At 58.1% G+C, this 15,238-nt stretch overlaps 1 protein-coding gene across 4 annotated transcripts in view; it reads right to left on the minus strand.

The window, feature by feature from the left end:
* Positions 1–4,503: 4,503 nt before the first annotated feature.
* Positions 4,504–15,238, minus strand: part of PDE6D (phosphodiesterase 6D) — a 29,549-nt gene continuing 18,814 nt past the window's right edge. For all 4 annotated transcript variants that reach the window (XM_044456201.1, XM_044456204.1, XM_044456203.1 and 1 more), the window contains 4 exons: positions 14,025–14,113; positions 7,932–8,057; positions 6,859–6,964; positions 4,504–5,225 (listed from right to left, as the gene is read on the minus strand). In XM_044456201.1, the coding sequence (XP_044312136.1) occupies positions 5,144–5,225; positions 6,859–6,964; positions 7,932–8,057; positions 14,025–14,113 (403 nt within the window). In that variant the 3' untranslated portion in view covers positions 4,504–5,143. The remainder of the gene's footprint in view (positions 5,226–6,858; positions 6,965–7,931; positions 8,058–14,024; positions 14,114–15,238) is intronic.

Below are 15,238 nucleotides of genomic sequence, written 5' to 3' on the forward strand. Positions count from 1 at the left end.
TCCTAACTTTGCATTTTCAGCACAAGAGTGATGGGCAACCAGCAGTCCAGGGAGGTCCGAGTAGCTACCCTTGTTCAGACATTAGAAGGAGCAGCAGGGCAAAGCGTGGGCCCTGCTGCCCGTTGCTGACAAACGAACAGGCGCCGCCTCAGATTGCACGAAAGCAGCCGGGTGCAGCTCGGGCTCTGCGTTCGAGTCCTGGGAGGGCAGCTCTTCCACGCTGCAACTCTCGAGCAGATCTAGGACCCGTGTGCCCCTCCATGTTTTGGGGGCACTGCTCCTCTCACCTCTCAGTGTCTGCGTCTGTCTACACGCTTTAAGTTGAGCTGCCTGGAGTCCCGATCTCCAGGAACAGGTGGAATATAAATAAATATTATAATAATATTATTGAAGTAAGGTAGAGGAGGGGGATTTGCTTGGACATTAGAATCTCCTTGCCAAGAACCTCCTGGAGGCCCTGCAAGCAGCTTTGAGTTCCTTGCAAGAGGAGAAAAGGTGGGAGATAAATGGGGGGGGGGTTTGCAGTTTGACATCGGGACCAATAGAGGGGGAGTGGTCATCCTGCGCTCAAGACCCTCGAGCAGAGGCTGGACGTCCCTCTGCTGCGAATGAAACCGCTGGGCCCTCTCCAGAGACGCCGTTCCAGGTCATGTGGTGCACAGAGGGTGCCTTCCTAAGGCTGACATTTCCGAAACTGTTTTTGGCCAGGCAGCACTTCCGGAGCACGCTGCCAAGGAGCAGCAGCCCCGAGGCCGAAGCAGAGGAGGACCAGCCCTCCCGACCTGGTGTGCCCCCGGCAGTGGTGTGCCGGCTCAGGCAGAGCACGCCCCGCAGTGACGGCTGCGGGTTTCGGGAGGCCTTGGGCAAGCGACTTCCCTGGGTCCCTCTCTCAGTGAGCCGACTTCTTGCTGCCATGGTCCCGGCTGCTCTTCCTCCTCCTCTTCATCACTGCTGCCACTTGCTGGCTCAACAGACAGAGAGCCAGCGAGCAAGCAGGTAAGCGCACCTGATGCTTCTCCTCCTCACCCCACTGCTGCCAGGCCAGCAGGAGAAGCGAGCGAGCGAGCGAGCCAGCCGGCTGTGACGCTGAGAAGGCGCAGGTCTGGGCACCTCTTGTTCGGGGGCTGAAACTGCCGTGCAGGTGCCCCACCATGCTAGGCCTCGCTACCAGCCCTGGAAAGCATGCAGCTGATTCTGGGTTTAGTCCTTGGCATCTCTAGGTAAAGTCAGAAAAACTCTGCCGGGAACCCTGGTAAGCTGCTGCTGCTGCCAGGCAGAGCCACAACGCTGGGCTCGGTGGACCAAGCCGGTCCCCACAGATGGTTGGGGCTTCAGCGGGAGGGTACAGGGCTGGGGAAGGTGGGTGGAATGACGAAATTCTACCTTCCAACGCAGGAAATGTCACTCGGCATGCAGGTATAGCATCTCTCTCTTGCTTCTGCTGACTGGCCCATTTGGCCCAGAGCTGTGCTTCCAGCTGGGGTCAGCCAGAAACCATGGGGAGTTTCACAAGGAGGGCGACACTCCTTTTCTCCCACGCTCCGTCGGGATCTCCCTTCTGCAGCTCAACTAGTGACCTGGGCCCACAGACAGCTGCCGCCACTCCAGTGCCATATGGGGCTGTTTTGATGGCAGCGCCATGGCAACCCCTGGGAAAATGCAGCCTTCGGAGGATGCCGGTCCCGGGGAGGCAGTTTCCATGGGAACCAAATGCACAGGAGAGTCAGAGTGCCCTGCCAGGAAGCCACCGTGCTCCTTGCTGCTGTGGGACGAGCCGGAGCCAGGGCTGTCGATCGCACAGCCAGTGCTCTGAAGCTGCCGCCACCAGCTGCCCATTATTTAGTGGAGGCCCTTTGAAGAATGCAGGTTGCCGGAAGGCCTCCAGTAATGCAGATGTCAACTCCCAGCAGCTCCTCAGGGGGCCAACCGACCTGGAAGGCTTCAAGCTGGAGAAGAGAGCACTGCGTAACGGGGGCACGACTCCAAGCCCTGTCCAGCCGCACCACCTGTGGTTGCTGTCGCGGTTCTCCAGGCTTCTCTTCGCTGTCGTCCCAGCGTGCAAGACACGGGCACACGTTCCAGGAAGCCCAGTTCCGCCTGGGCTTCAGGAGTTTCCTGACTGTTTGAGCAGTGCGGCAGTGGAACCCACGGCCCCAGGGAGGTGCTGGGCTCTCCCACACTGGAGGCATCCAAGAGGCCGCTGGGCAGCCGGCTCTCCGCGATGCTTTAACTTGGAGTCCTGTACTGAGAAGGGGTGAGACCAATGACCTTGTAGGCCCCTTCCAACTCTGCTGCTCTGATCCTGTCATTCTGGCCTTATGACACTGCAATTATGCCTTCTTTTCCTCCTCTTGCAGCTTGCAAGGGTCTCCTCTTTTCCGTTTTATCGTTCACAACAACCTGGTTAAGATAGGCTGAGAGTCCATGGCTGGCCAGCGAGTGTCACGGCCGAGTGGGGACAAAACCCCGATTTCCCGAGTCCCAGTTCCAACACTCGAGCACCTGCACCCAGACAGCTGTGTGATCCCCCACCCTGTGCAGCCCTGTCTTGTTCGAGCGCCTGCCTTGGCTTCTCGCTGCCAGACGAGGTGCTTCGGCAGGGTGGCCCCGACGGAGCAGGACGCCCTCCTGGGGCAGCCCCTCCGGCCCCCCGCAATTTGCAGAGTTTTGCCCCATTTCTGAGAATGGCTTGGGGAGTGGGAGAGGCTGGCGGAGCTTTTCCAGATGATGCCCCAGGAGCATGGTCTATGTTGTGCTGGGAATTGTAGTCCAAAGCATTTGCAGGGCACCACACTGAGAAAGGACTTCCAAATTTTTGGCCAGAGAAGGTGAAACTCCCACTGCCTCAGGTCGAAAGGATTCCTCCACTCAGAAGGCGCACATGAAACGGGCCGGGGGGGCGGGGGGGCTGGACAGGTGAGAATGAATTCACAGAACCACAGATTGGAAGGGCCAGTGACACTGTGACGTTCAGCCCCCTGCTCTGCGCATGAATCCAGTTTAAAGCAGGCGAGCTCCTTGACCAAGAAGCTGGGAACTGTCAGCTTTTACCAAGGAAAGCGACCTGCCAAAGGGAAGGCACGGCACCCTGTTCCGAGCAGCGCTCCTCCGCTCCTCCGTGTCTTTCCTGGGCCGCTCCTCAATACGCCTGGATTGCCCTTTCAGCCAGGAGACCTGCGTTTAAGGGTGCATCAGCTCTGGGACAGCTGCCCAGCCCCACTTGTGGGATGCCTGCATTTTCACTCACCCCTGGAAGCTGGGGATGATGGGAATCAGCAGTGCACCCCTCTGAAAGGCAGGCTGGGGAGGGCTGCTCCAGGCACGCCAGGCGTAGGGGCCTTCAGCTTCATGCCTCCTCCCACAAAGGGTCTCCGTCTCGCCTGGACCCTGTGGATTGCGGGGCGGCTGAGGAACGGCCTCCCCGCTCCAGCGCAGCAGGAACTGCCAGGCCAGCGACGGGCAGCGAGCACCTGGTGGGCAGACGTCCTCTTTCCAGAGAGAGGCACGGACCAGCGGAAGCACGAGACGGCACAGGCAGCCGCAGGGGGCGAGGGCCGTGCCTGGAGCACAAGGCTCCGGACGGTGAGCATGCAGCACTCTGCCCGCTGGGCTCGGGCTCGTGCGCAAGGCCGGGGGAAGGGCCAGCCGCGGCACATGCGCTTGACGAGGGGGTGCGCCAGGCACGGTCTCGGGCACACGCTGGGGAGCGTGCTTGTGCAGTGTGCTTCCCCTCCTGCTACGCACACCGCCCGTTTGCAGCATCGTGTGGGCCTCCCGCAGGCCATGTTTCCCTGGCCACCAGCCGGGCCTGATGGGAGCTGGAACCCACTGTCCTCTGGGAAGGCGGCAAATGGCTCGCTGCTGACCCACAGATGGAGCGCTGAAACTGAGCCGGCCAGCCGCACAGCCCCTTCTGACGCCCTCGGAGCAGCGCCCCCCCCCCCCGAGCCTCCCTTGCCAACACCCTGCCAAAGGCGCTGGGCTGGGGCTGCCGGCAGCACTAATGCCTCCCATGGCACAGAAGGTGGACAGGCAGGGGCTGAAGGGCGCAGGAGGCACCTCTCCGCCTGCCTCTCCCGTCCCAGCAGGTCCCCTGGAAGGGTCATGAAGGGTCCGGCAAAAGCTGCTGTCTCCAACCTGGCGGCCCTCCTGCCCTGCCCTGTCCGGCGGCAGTTCCCACAATCCCCAGCCAGCCACTTTCCCAGACTATCCGCAGCGAAGTTTGCTGGGAAGGACACCCGCTGTGCGGCGGAAGCACCTGGCAGCTGGGAAGCTCTCGTGGGGGCTGGGGCCGGCCTGTGGGTGACGGCAGCCTCTGAAGGGGCTTCAGCTTCACTCCGCCATGCGGGGGATCCTGCCCACGCTTCCCGTGTGAGTCGTGCCTCTCACACATTTGCAGCTCGCGCGTCACCATCGTGGCGCTCACTGGGAAGTCTTCAGGCCAGAAACGCTCGAAACGAGGTGGGGGCCCCAGGGATTAACAAAACTCATCTGGCCACAGAATGATAGGAATGTTTGCTTTTTAATTCAGAAATTTATTTTAATTACATTATGTAATAATCACAGTCTATTTTACAAGTTTAAGGAGCAAAGGGAATGAGGGGGGGGATCTCTGGACCAGTTTCGTAGAACTAAGAGATGGAGTTAATGTTTAAAAAAAAAAGACAGGAAGGGACAGGGAGACGGCTGAGAGAATTAACTTAAAAACAGCAAAACAAAACAAATAATGAGGAAAAACTGAGTTGACGCATCGCCTGCCGAGAAGGGAAGGTCTGGTACTAAGATACAGAGATGTACAAAGGATTGTTAAAAATCCTAAACATAATTTACAGTCTCGATCCTCCATGCCCGTTTGCTCACCGGTTTGGGTCTCTAACAGAGTCCGTTTCCCTCCCCAGCCCTGCGTCTGAGCGGACGGCCGCCGGCCTGGCAGCCCGGCCTCATCCAGCGAAGAGCAAAGCGGAGGGGGAGGGACGGGCAGAGGAAGCTGCCACCCGGCTGTGCTGGTTGCTGCCTGAAGGGAGGGCAGAGAAGGAGCGGGTCTTCCCCGTGACACTTTCTGGGGCAGGGGGGGAGTCGGCGCCAGGAGCCGGGTGAGGGCAGGGGTAGCTACACCAGGCCCGAGCCCCAGCCTGGCCGTCTCTCAAACGTAGAACAGTCTCACTCTGGAAGTGCTTACGAGGAGGTCGTCGTCGTAAAACTTGGTTTCTATGATAACGTTGCCACTGCAGGAGAGGAAGAAAAGGAGGTGGCGGGTGAGGAACAGAGGGATGGCCCTCGCACGGCGCATTCACTCGCCACTGCCCCTTCCCGCGGGCCACGGGGTGGCGGTGCCCTCAGTGGTGCGCCTGGGGCCGGCAAGCCCACGCTGAGCTTCAGAAGGAGGCGCCCACCCCTGAGCACAGGATCGGGCCTTCTTCCTAGCCCAGGAGGGCCTTCTTTGACCAGCTCCGGCTCTGTGGCAAATGGGGGTGTCTAGTTCCCCCCCCCCACTCACACACAGAAGCAGCACGTGGCCGTGCTGCGAACGATGGCTGGCGCAAGGGGGGCCTCGCTCGTGCCCCTCCGATAAAGCAGCCTCCCTTGCCCCGTTCGCCCTTCCGAGGCCGGCGGGCCTGTCCCTGGCGCCTCAGGAGCAGCCCAGCCACCGTGGACTTCCGCTCCTGCGCTGACTCCGCTTCCTCCAGAAGGTGCTGCTGCCAAGACCACGGCTGCCAGTTGGACAGGCCAGGGCCAGAGCTGACCACACTCCTCCGCACTCCGTCAGCTCCACTGAGCAAGGGCTGAACCAGGTGCAGTGGCACCAGGACCGAGCGCAGGACTCGGCTCCCGCACGTCCCTGGGCAGCCTCAAGTGGGGACGGCACCACGACGGCACCGGTTCTGGCCTGGGTGTTGCCTGAGGGTGATGAACTCACAGGAGGGCCCCCCCCAGCCCCTCCTCTCTTGCCTACTGTGGCAGAACAGTGTGAGGAGGACTGCCGAGACAACAGGCACGAAGTGCGCCATATCAGGGTCATGGGCCATTGTTCACACGACCAGTGCTAAGCCAGCCTTCCCCAACCTGGGGCCCTCGGGGGTTGCTGGAGTACAATCCACGGCCTCCCCTCATCGACCAAGCACTGGGTGTGGGACCAGGTTCGGCCATACAGCCAAAAAGAACATTCTTGGGAGCATGGGAACAATGCTCTTGCACACCACATAGGTGTGTAAGCAATGTATCGATGTGAGAACTGCAGCAGGCAGACGGGCTGCTCCAGGGGTCTGAAGGGCTCTCCCTCCTTCCCATAATTAGCAGAAACAGGATTCTGTCAACTAAGGAGGACGTGGAAATTGCCCAGTCAGCTCAGGGTGCAGAACCCAGTTTGGAGTGGAATTCTGACCCCAGAAAAGACGCAGCTTTGAAGCTGACAAAAGCCATCCTTGCATACAATGGCAGAAAATCATGGGTTAGATAACCCACATACTATCCGGCTGCGCACTGCTTCCATATTTAGTATGCACATTCCAGCTGGCCTGGTCAGAGGTTAGTCCATGATGTGCAAGCCTATAGATGAATCATGGGTTAAATAACCCACAATTACCTTAAACACAAATCATGGGTTGTTTAACCCACAATTAACCCATACTATCCAGGTTTGCACATCACAGAATAACCTCCAATCTGGCTGACTGGAAGCTGCACGTGCAAAATGCAGATGGCATACAATCTGGCACACCAGGAATTAATTTACGCATAGTTTTTGTGGCCCTTTTGTGCAGACTGGGTCAACTTTAGATGTGAGCCTCTCCCGCCAGTCCATTTTCCAGGCAGCTCCTGGCCTGTGCTTTCTGAGAAGGTTCCCGTGCAGCAACTCACGTGAGAACATTTGCGGGCATCATCTGTGACTCTGGAGCTGCCTCTATCAAGGACTGCCAGGTGTTCGTGGAGTTGGGGATGACGAAGCCAAACTCGAAGAACCATTCTGCAGAGAGAGGAAGAAGGGAGGGAGGGAGGCAGGCAGCGTTCAGAACGCCCCGGCTTAGTTGAGAGCGGCGTCACAGTGGGAAGCCGCGTTCCCTGCGGGACGGCAGGGGCAGGAGGTGCCCAGGCCTGCTCCAAGCATCCATTTAGCTGGAGAGGCAGCGCTTGGAGCCTACGACGGGGCAGCCCTCCCTCCACCACGGCTGCTAGTGACCACTTCTCCCGCAAGCAGCGAAAATTGTAAGGACGCGCGGCGTTTCCCCCACCCTCTGCTCTTTGTGCCACTCCTGTGGGCAAGCAGGCCAACCTGGCACTCCTTACGGGGAGGGTTCACAGCCTTGGGTGGCCGGTGGCCACCGCTCCCGTGCAGCGGGCAAGGGCCTTCTGCAGCACAAAGCCTCGCGGCAGGACAGAACCAGGCCCGGTCGCCGCTGTGGCCGCAGGGAAGGGAGGCGAGGCGAGAGGAGGCGAGGGTGGGGGGAGACACGGTCCGGCAGGCCGCTGGGGACGGCTCCTGCCAGGGCTTCCGAGTGCTGGTCCTCCACCGCTGGCACAGAGACGGGCAGGCTGCGCAGGGCAGCGGGCCTTTTGGCGACCCTCCGAAATGCCTGGGCGTCGATCGAGGTGGCCATGTCCTGCCCATCTGTGCAGCCATCTGGTGACAGGAGCCACCTGTAGGATGCTTATTCCCGCGTGCTCCTGCAGAGCAGAGCAGGGCTGGGCAAGTAAGTGGAGGCCCCCCAAGCGCTTTGGCCTACAGCTCCCAGGAGCCTCTACCATTGACTATGCTAGCCAGGGCTGATGGGAGCACACTGTCCGAAGGGCCCAGAGTTGCCCACCCTCACATGGGGGGAAAAGGTGGACACTCCGCCTATGAAGCTGCACCAAGAGCAGCTTCATCTGTCAGAGACCCAGCTTCATCCCTTCCATTGTCGCTAAACCCCTCCACTCCCAGAGCTGAGCAGTACCTTCTAGACACTGTCCTTTGAAATACACTTTCTGTTCCAGACGGAATTTCTCCATTTGCTCGGTTGAGGAAAAGTTGAGCTCCCGAGATACGGCCTTGCATTTCAAGATTTTCTTTGGAACGCGAGCTGGCAGGGGAAAAAAAGTTAACCCATCATCCTAAGCGGCGACAGCAGGGCTGCTGGGCTGGAGGGCACATTCCCCCTGCCCTGTGAAAGAGGCGCTGCAAACAGCAGTGCGGGCGCCGCCGGGAGCAGTTCGTGGGGGAAAGGCAGGGGCTCTCAGGGCATGGCATGAGTGCGCTTTGGAAACTCAGCACAGGGGCTCTTCCGTGAGAAGGCTGGGAACCGCTTCTTGACTGCATCCAATCGAGGCTCTCTGTTCTGCACACATGGCGAGCCGAGGCGTGCCGTGCCTTAATGCAGGCTTTTCAGTGGGCATCATGCCAGCCAGGAATTTGCCGAGAGACAAGAGGGAACGGGGTCAGCCTAAGGACAAAAGAGCACCCACCCCTCCATTCTGCCTACAGGAGTGACAGAACTGGCAGCTGCAGAGTTCTCCCATATTTGTCTGGAGTCCCGTGTCCAGTTCCGGGCACCAAGATTTAAGGAAGACGCAGGTAAATTAGAAAGGGTCCAGCGGAGGGCAACAAGAATGATCCAGGATTTGGAAACACTGCCCTGCGAGGAGAGGCTGAGAGAACTGGGCATGTTCAGCCTTGAGGGGAGAAGGCTGGGGGGGCGGGGGATGATACCCCTCTAGAAGTCCCTCAAAGGCTGTCACAAAACGGAAGGTCAAGATCTCCTCTTGGTAATACCAGAGTGCAGGACACGGAATAATCAATTCAAGTTGTGACAACCCAGATTCAGGCTGGATGCCAGGAAAAGCTTCCTCACTGTCAGAGCGACACAAGAGTGGAACCGGGTGCCTGGAGAGGTGGGGGGCTCTCCCACACCGGAGACATTCAGAAAGGAACAGGACAGCCCTCTGGGTGGGATGGTGTGAACTGGCGTCCTGCAACAGCCTGATGGCCTTCATGGCCCCTTCCAGCTCTACTCTTCTGTGGTGCCATGACCTTGCTTCAGCTCTGGGAACGGGAAGCACGTGGGGCAGGGAGTGCCAGGCAGGCCTCCTGGGGCAGAGAACCCTGCCCCATCCCATGGCTGGCTGCTGCCCCGCGGGACAGCTGGCACACTCTGCCTAGCGGAGGGGCTGGCCCTGAGTGGGGAAATCTGGCTGTCAGACTAGAGTTGAGAAAGGGGCCGAGCTCCCACAGTTTCAGAAAGTAAGAGCAGCGGGGTTGCTCGATAGGCAAGCCTTCGCCCACCTGTATGGACAAATATGTCACTGAGCCCTCGTATTGTTGGATCCACTCCATCGGTTGGAAAGATTTTTTGCTTTTTAACGGAGGCACAATTCGGAAAGCATCGGACTCTTGTAAGCTACTAAGCAGGTTTTCCACACAAAGCGCTAGATATAAAAAATAAAAGCCAAGGGATCTGAAGGCTAAGTGGATCTAGAAAAAAGCAAAAAGCCAGATTAATGGCTTGTCAGAGAATAGCCTCCATCTGGCTTTGCATTTCCAGGCATGCCCACAAATACTCTTCTCGGGGCACAAGGGGCTGCTGCAGCTGCGTGAGAGATGGGGACAAGCAGGGCCAGGGAGAGGGCAATCCCTTTGCCTTGGACGGCCGACCCTCTTCCCCCTTTCTGAAGCCCCGGGATTCTCCAGGGCCCACTAGGACAAGCCTGCACTAAACTGACACGGCAAGAGCGCAGACAACTCTGTAAACAGAAGGCAAAATTGCTGCCCTGTGTAACATTTCTGGGTGTGCAACTTGCTGCGGGGGGGAGGCGGCAAAAATAATCCATTTTTATTAGACTGCATAATGCCCAACTGACAAATGCCCTCAGGTGTGCTCACAATCGCAACCTCAGCAGCAGCGAGGACACAGCCAAAAATAAATAAAACCATCCAGCATGCCTAACTATGCTACTGAACAAAATGTCGAAAACAACGAGGAACCAGTGGCAAAAACTGGAAAGCAGCTGAGAGGAAGGCCGTTCCCCGGAGCCTCCGTGCATATGGCCGAGATGCCAGGCAGCCCTCCGAGGCGAGGGGAGTTCCGGGGCAGGCCCCTCCGTCCGCCCCATGGGTTCTCCAGCACGGAGTTCCGTGGGGTCTGTTCTGCCCCCGGTCTATTCCACATCTCCATGAAACCACTGAGTGGGTCCATCTGCAGGTTTGGGTGCCACTGCTGCTTTTCGTCCGCTGCAGGCAAGGCCGCGCATGTGCTAGGCCGCGCCCGGCTGTGGCAACGGACTGGATACTGACGCTCAATCCGGACAGGACTGAGATGCTGCTGGGGGCGTCCAAACTGTCCGGGATGGGGCTGCGCTCCCCCTGAAGGCAAAGGCCCGTAGCTTGAGAATGTGCCTTCCGCCATCCTTGCCTTACAAGCCCACAAAAGGGGCACGGGCTTAGTTCCCGTGATGCGCTCTGCGCGAGGATCCCTTGAAGAAGACGGAGGAGCTGCAGTTGGGGAGAATGCGGCAGCCAGATTAACAGCCAGGACCCGGGGCCCGAACTCGCAAGACGGGCAGGGCCCACCCGACTGGCTGCCTGTGAGCTTCTGGTCCAATTCAAGGTGCTGGTTTTGACCTCGCACGGCTTAGGACGGCAGTATCTGTCAGAGCACCTCTCCCAGCGGCAATCTACTTGGACGATACAGGCCAACGCTGGGCCTTCCTCCAAGCGCCAACTCCAAGGGAAGCGTGGAGGCGGCAGCCAGGGGGAAGGGCTTTCTCTGTAGTGCCCCCCCACTGGTGCTGAGCTGTCATCTTTTTGGCACCAGGTGAAAAGGGCCCTCTCTGCTGAGCCTTTTAAAGACATTATGGGGTCTCCAGCGGCTTGAGGCGATCGCCATCCCGGTCTCTTGGGTATGCTTAGTTTTAACTGTTTTAAATTGTTAAACTTTTACTGCAATTTTATTGTATATATTTATTGTATTTTAATATCTGTTTGCATTTTGATATCCGTATTGTGCAAATATTTGTATTTTGCTAACTGTTCTGTGGACTGTAAGCCACCCAGAGAGCATCAGCAGTGGGGCAGTGTACACAATAAGAAGGAATGACTGCCCCACGGACGGTATTTGTGGACGCAGCCATGCCCACGGGCAGCGAGGGCCCCTGCCCGTTTCGCCTTCCCGCAAGCTGGGAGAGGCACGGTGTGCCCCTGAGGGAAAGGGCCTCGGCTGCCGCCAGCCGCACTGCTCCCTCTGAGCAGAGAGTGCCACGCGGGGGATTCCTCCTCCAAGGCCCCGGGCCTGCGCAGCCCCCAGAGGCTCCTGGGCTGGGTGCAGAGCCTTTGGCTTGGGCTGGAGACGGAGATTCACTGCTGGCTCTGGGCTCCCTCCTGTATTCTGAAGCCGAACCTCCCTCAAACGGTGGCTGCCAGGAGAAGAGCAGCCAAGTCCATGCACACAGCTCCTGCCCCCTTGACAGAGGGACAGGGGGCGAGAGAGAGCTGTTTCCCTCGGGGCCCGAACCAGACGGAGGCCAGGCACCCATCCCGGGGCAGCACCACGGCTCCTGCGCTCTTCCTGAGGAAGGCCTTGGGATGCAGGCACCGGCGTCAGGCACACGCCTGCACCCCCACGGAAATGGCTGCAGCTCAGGCACCTCAGCGGGCGCTCGCAAGAGCGCATCCTCCTACGCAGGACCTTTTAGCAGTGGCGGGTGAGAGAGGATTTCCTCTCAGGCTGTGCCAGGGCTGTCTGTTAACTGAAGAATTCTAGCTGCTGCATCTGCAGCCCTTTAAACAATCAATTAGTTGAGCAATTAAATACAAGCAAACATATTGACAAAGCTTCAGTACCGATTTACAATGAAATGTGTTGTCGGGAGCTGGGTTCCCTCCTTCTTCCTTTCAAACTCCAGGCAGGTTTTTGTTTTGTTTTTCGGCAAAAAGCACTTCCTTTTCAACATTCAGCCAGCGGACCAAGAGCCAATAGAGGAAGAGCCTCTGAGCATGCACAGAGCAGTTTGATGAACCCAATCCAGGCACTATTTCAAGAACCCTCCTTTCCAGTAAGCCCAAGCCCCACTGCTCTGGTGTGCCTCTGCTGCATCAGGCCAGCCTCCTCGCCCCTCTGGGTGGCTAGCCCTCCTCTCCCAGTGCCGCGTCACGGGCTCAGGGGTCGGGCCAGCCTCTTCCTGCTCCTCCCCATGCCCCCCTCCCAGCTCTTCGAAACCCTGTTGGTTCCCGGGGTCTGTCCACACACCTGGAGATATGCTCTCCCCACTCCGCCATCTGTACACCCACAGACCTCCTTTCCCAGGCCTCCCCATCCCCATCCAAAGAGCCGGTGACCCTGGCCCTGGAACGGGCACCAGGAATAGCTGCCTCTTCCCTTTCCAGCAGAGGTCATTGATCACGTGCAGTTTAATAACCAAGCTTGCCATTCCTCTCTCCAGGGCCACGAGCAGTGGTTCCTTTTTGGTTCCCTAGAGCAGGGCTGAACCATTTTTTGGCCCCAAGCACTGCCTGGATACCCCACGTGCGAGCACAGCTGCATCACCCTGGGGCTGGGTGGGGCTGCTGAGTCTGTTTCCCACCGCCCAGTGACCCCCGAGAGCGTGGCTGCTACTGCACTGCAGGGCTGCCCATCAGCGGTGGGCAGCGGGTGCCCCACATGGACCAGAGGCGCACTGCCGGGGCACTTAACTCCCACGGCCAATTCGGCCTCCCCTTGCTCAGGCAGACAGGGGTCCAACAGGGTTTCTTAACCAACCTCCAGCTCTGGTGAGCACGAAGTGTGCATGAGAGCCTTCCACACGCTGCACGACAGTGGGACTCAGTTCACGGGGGGGTGGCCAGGTGTTGCCTGTTCCATGAGTGTGTGCGCACGCACGTGCGCGTGAAGAACTAATGGGAGCGGAGGGGAACCTTTGGCGCTGCCCAGCTTCTGCCCGCTGGCACACAGCCCTGGCCACACACTTCCCACATCAGATCCTTGGAGCAAAAAGTTTGCCCACCCCAGTTGTAAGACAGGTACCTGTACAGAGCAGGTAGCCTGTAAGGCTCCAGGCAGCTCCAGCTCCTTCCAGTTTGGGCTGCCACTTTTCACACTTCAGTCGTGCCCACGCCTTTAGGGTGGGACGGAGCTTTCTGGCTGCGAGACACTCTGTGATCTGCCTCACGCTTTCCTGTTGCTCCTTTGGGAAGCTCAGCAGAGCTGCATCACCTGGCGGCTTCAGCAGTCGCCCAGCAAGCAGTGCAGCCAAATCCCAGACCAACTGCATCTAAAGGCATTGTATGCGCCAAGGAATCCTCTGACTGTGGCAGGACAGACGTGGGGCGTGCGATATGCTGGGAAGGCCTCCTTTCCTCCAACTCAAGCACCACCAACTGCCCCAAGCTCCTTGCTCCACACTGTCCCACCCAGAATGCCTGCACAATACCAACTTGCTCCGTCCCTGCAAACCCACACACCTTCCACACAAGGCCCGTGGGTCAAGCCCTGACACGAGCCAATGCAGCCCCAGAAGCCACAAGGGGCACCCACACCCACCCATCTCGCCCATGTTCTGAGATAATGCTTCAATGGGCCTTTCCTGTCACTTGAAGCAACCCCAAGGCGGATGGCCCTGCAGCACCCTGGCTTCACAAAGAGCTTTTGATTTGCCCAGTTCGTGCAACTGGAAGAAATATTTTATGTGGCTCTTTTATTCCTTTGATGGCTGCTTTATTCAATACTTATTGTGTTCTATCTTTCTGACATCCATCACACTGGAAATATCTTACTGGCATATGGCATATATTTTGATTCATGAAGTGAGCTTAAGCACATAATGCATTTCCCTGCATTCCCTACCCTTATTGTCCTTATTCCCCCCCCGCCCCCACATACTGTCTCCTCTGCAAAGGATTAGCTGAGTTCCTTGGGGAGGGCCCGATCTTTTGCTTATTGCTTCCATTACTTTTATGAAATATCTCACACACGGAGGGTGTTGTATCAACAACAGCCTCCCTCTGGCAAGTGTTAATGCGCACCCCCCCATTACAGTCACACATCAAGACTCAACGGTACCTTCATGCTCTACTCCAGGGACGGAAAGGTCTTCTGTGCCTTGCCAGAGAATTTTTCCTGTTTCTGCATCCCGGAGGTTCATCCAATTTCTGTTTGTAAGGCAGTTAAAGAAAAAAAGAACAGTATTTCTGAACTCCACCCAGCATACCCTTCGGCTAGGGATGGAGCTCTCTCAGGCAGAGCCCCACCAGGAATGCGCAGAAGCAGCCCTGACACCTGGTCAGTGGGACCAGCCCGCTCTTAGAGGGATGCCACAAGCCTTCCAGGCAGGGAAAGCTGTTTCACATCAACCACCACCTGATTCCCTTTTAACTGGAGCAGCCAGGGTTGCACAGGGCATCTTCTGCACGTGTAAAACATGTGCTCTGCCACGGAGCCTGGGGCTCCTCCCCACAGAGGGAATGATCTGGAATTTGGGGAGCGCCCCTCCCGCAGCTGTACTGCACACCCCACAGAGCCCAGGGCCCACAACATGCCCAGCGCTCCAGCTGCAAGCCCTTCTTTGCAATAGCATGTCTTCGTGTGAAGTGACCTTACATTAGGCCAGGCTACTGATCCATCTAGCCCGACATTTCAGACCCAGCCAACAGCAGCTCTTGCAGCCCCCAAATCCTTCTTGCCAGAGACAGCCAGGAGCAAAGGCTCCGCTACTCTGTCCCAGAGGTACAGCAGAGGGAAGTGTTTGGCGAAAAGGACTGACAGCGCCGAGCCGGTTACAGAAGCTGTGGTCTCCTTCAGACAAAATGACGTTCGAGAAAAGAAAAGCGGTGGCAAAATTACATCTGGGGCATGTACCACGGAAAAAGGATGAAGAAACCTTGGAAAGTGGTGGCCAGGAGTGCCAGACGGGGCAACTGCTGCCTGGCAGATCCAGGGAGCAGCTTATCCAATAGGCAGGAAGGTCAGATGCTAGCATGCACCTTGCCTGGCGGTGCAAGAATGAGGCATCTCGAGCCAGCTCCACATGTGCGGTTATCTCCTAATGTGTTTAACTGGCTTAGCATTCTTCTGAGACGGTGTTATAAATAGAAAGAAGAGCAGCAGGGCCTGCAGGCAGAATCCAGAGGGCACTAAGCAGCCTTAAGCCACGCACGCCGTGTTACTCTGGACTGGACATGGGTGGTCTCCTCAGAGGAAGGCTTGGACGAGGAAGGCAAAAGACCCAGGAGGTGCCAAGGGAGAGAGGCCTGGGGCTATGGCCTTGGGGGCAGGAG

Source organism: Varanus komodoensis, unplaced genomic scaffold (genome assembly GCF_004798865.1).
Source record: "Varanus komodoensis strain SLA01 unplaced genomic scaffold, ASM479886v1 scaffold82, whole genome shotgun sequence".
NCBI classification, from domain to species: domain Eukaryota; kingdom Metazoa; phylum Chordata; class Lepidosauria; order Squamata; family Varanidae; genus Varanus; species Varanus komodoensis.